Genomic DNA, 2,406 nt, shown 5'->3' on the forward strand with positions numbered 1-2,406 from the left:
TCAATAGATGAGTAAAGCTAAATAAATGACGCTTTTTATTACTCTTCATAGATGTCAACCAAATAACCGAATCCAAACGTACCCAAATCGACACCTTTCTCCAAAAACATTGTCTGTGTATCTTTTCTTTGCTTCCACAACAATGGCTGCTAATCTTCCCTTCAAAAACCTACTTTCTCTTATGCAAAGTCGTTTTTTGACAATGTCGGCAGCAAAAAATTCATCAACTTCTCAACTACTTTCTTCCTCATTCACTGTTAACTACCTCATGAACTCATGTGGGCTTCCCTTAGAATCTGCTCTCTCAACCTCATAGAAGCTCAAACTCGTAGAAAACAACCTCCAAAGGCCTTAAGCTATGCTCGCTTTCTTGAAATCTCATGGTTTCAACAATACCCACATCGCGGAATTGATCAAAAAGCGCCCAAGGATACTCCTATCCAAAGTGGAAGACAATCTCAAGCCCAAGATAGAGTTTCTCACCCAAAATGGCTTTGTGGGTAAGCTTCTTGCTGACCTCATTGTATTGAGTCCTGTCATTTTCAGGTGAGGCTTGAGTTCCCATATAAAACCAACGTTTCAGGGTCCGTTTGGAAGGAGGGAATGGAATGGAAAAAAAGAAATATTTTTAGAATATTCTTCCCTCCTCCTGTTTGGGAGTTTTAACGGAAGGAATGGAAAGTCCATTCCCTTGTTTGGGAGTTTAAGTGGGAGGAAATGGAATGTTTAGGAGGGAATGCTCATTCCTCCCTTTTCCCTCCAAACCTCAAATTTTTGTTCCCCTCAAAATTGGGAGGAATGGAAGGGAATGGGTTTAGATTTAATGAAATTTTTGTTAAAACCCCTAAATACCCCTTTAATATCAATCATTCTTTTCTCAATCAGCCGTAAGAAAAAAAAACATAGCTACACGTTATTGCCTATTTGCTACAAAGTGAAGCTATTATTGTTTCGTGAGACACCATTGAATACATACCTTGAAAACAATGAGAATGTTGTGGCGGTTGTTAAGCAGTCTTCGTGGCTTTTAACTTATGATCTTACTGGGATTTTGCAACCAAATATTGAATTTTTGATAAGGGAAGGAGTACCTTTACATAGCATATCGAAATTGATTCTAACGCAGCCTAGAACAATAATGCGGAAAGTCAACAGGTTGGAAGATGCAGTACAAACTCTCAAAAAATTGGGTCTAGAATCGACTTCTGAGTTGTTTATGCTTGCTCTTAGCGTATTGGTTTCCATGAAGGAATCAAATTGGGACAGAAAAATGGAAGTGTTGAAGAGTTTCGGGTGGTCTGAAGAGGATATTTGGTCGGTTTTTAAGAGTAACCCGCTTTGTTTGGGTTGCTCGGAGGAGAAAATGAAGAGTGCAATGGATTTCTATGTGAATACCATGGAGATGGATGTAGAGACTATAATTTGTTACCCCAGATTTCTTATGTATGCTGTTGATAAAAGGCTTCGTCCAAGGTATAATGTCTTGAAGGTTTTGAAGTCAAAGAATCTGTTTAAAGAGGGCAAGAATTATGCTTCGCTTTTTAATCAAGCTGAAAACACTTTCTACAAGAATTATGTTGTTAAGGATTCAGATAGCATACCAGACTTAATGGAGTTATACCGTGGTATCACTATGGTAGAGGATAAAGATAGCTGATGACAATATGTAAGTTGAGCTCAATAATGTGAAATTTATTACTATTGAGGTTCTGTTTATTTTGGAAAGGAAATATTTTCAATAGATAATATTTTTAAGAAATTTATTTATTTTCTGTTACTTGCTTGACATCCTAATTGTAAATTTCTAGTCTTCCATACCTTGTTAGATTGGAATGTTGCTTTTCTCCCTTCTCATTGTTTTTCTCTTTTAGATTTGGTTGAGCATTGTAGTTTGAGAGCTGTTTGTAATTCTCCTAAGTACTCCCCCAGCGTACCTAGTGCTGTCTTTTTTAATAAAATTTTCATTACTTTTCAGAAGAAAAGAAAAAAAGAAAAAAAAATCTATGTTAAAAGTAAAAACCAATAAAAACCACAAAAGGTTGGAAGGCAGTGATGTTTGTTGTTGTGGTGGGAATAGTTTTAGGGGTGGAGGTGGTGGTGGTGGTGCAAAGTTGGAGGGAGGAGGGAGTTGGTGGTTGCAGCAATACAGAGTAGCTGCGTGGAGGTGGTGTGGCAATGCAGAATACGGGGAGGGAGGTGGTGGTGGCAATGTGAAGGAGGGAGATAGAGGTGGTGGTTGCAGGGGGGAGGTGGGGGGCAGGGTGGGTGGTTGGCACAGAGGAGTGGGGAGCAGGGGTATAGATTTGATCTGTAAATTGGTTCTCACTTTCACAAAGTGTAAACCAATTGTCACAATTTTGGTATATTTTTGGTTGACCACTAGAACATATCCCATTAGACTAACAA

General features: G+C 38.6%; 1 protein-coding gene across 1 annotated transcript; it reads left to right on the plus strand.

Annotated features, from left to right (window-relative positions):
• Positions 1–1,138: 1,138 nt before the first annotated feature.
• Positions 1,139–1,657, plus strand: LOC115956732. The gene has a single exon (XM_031075033.1). The coding sequence runs from the start codon at positions 1,139–1,141 to the stop codon at positions 1,655–1,657; it is 519 nt and encodes a 172-aa protein (XP_030930893.1).
• The last annotated feature ends 749 nt before the right edge of the window (positions 1,658–2,406 follow it).

Source organism: Quercus lobata, chromosome 8 (genome assembly GCF_001633185.2).
Source record: "Quercus lobata isolate SW786 chromosome 8, ValleyOak3.0 Primary Assembly, whole genome shotgun sequence".
In the NCBI taxonomy this organism is placed as follows: Eukaryota; Viridiplantae; Streptophyta; class Magnoliopsida; order Fagales; family Fagaceae; genus Quercus; species Quercus lobata.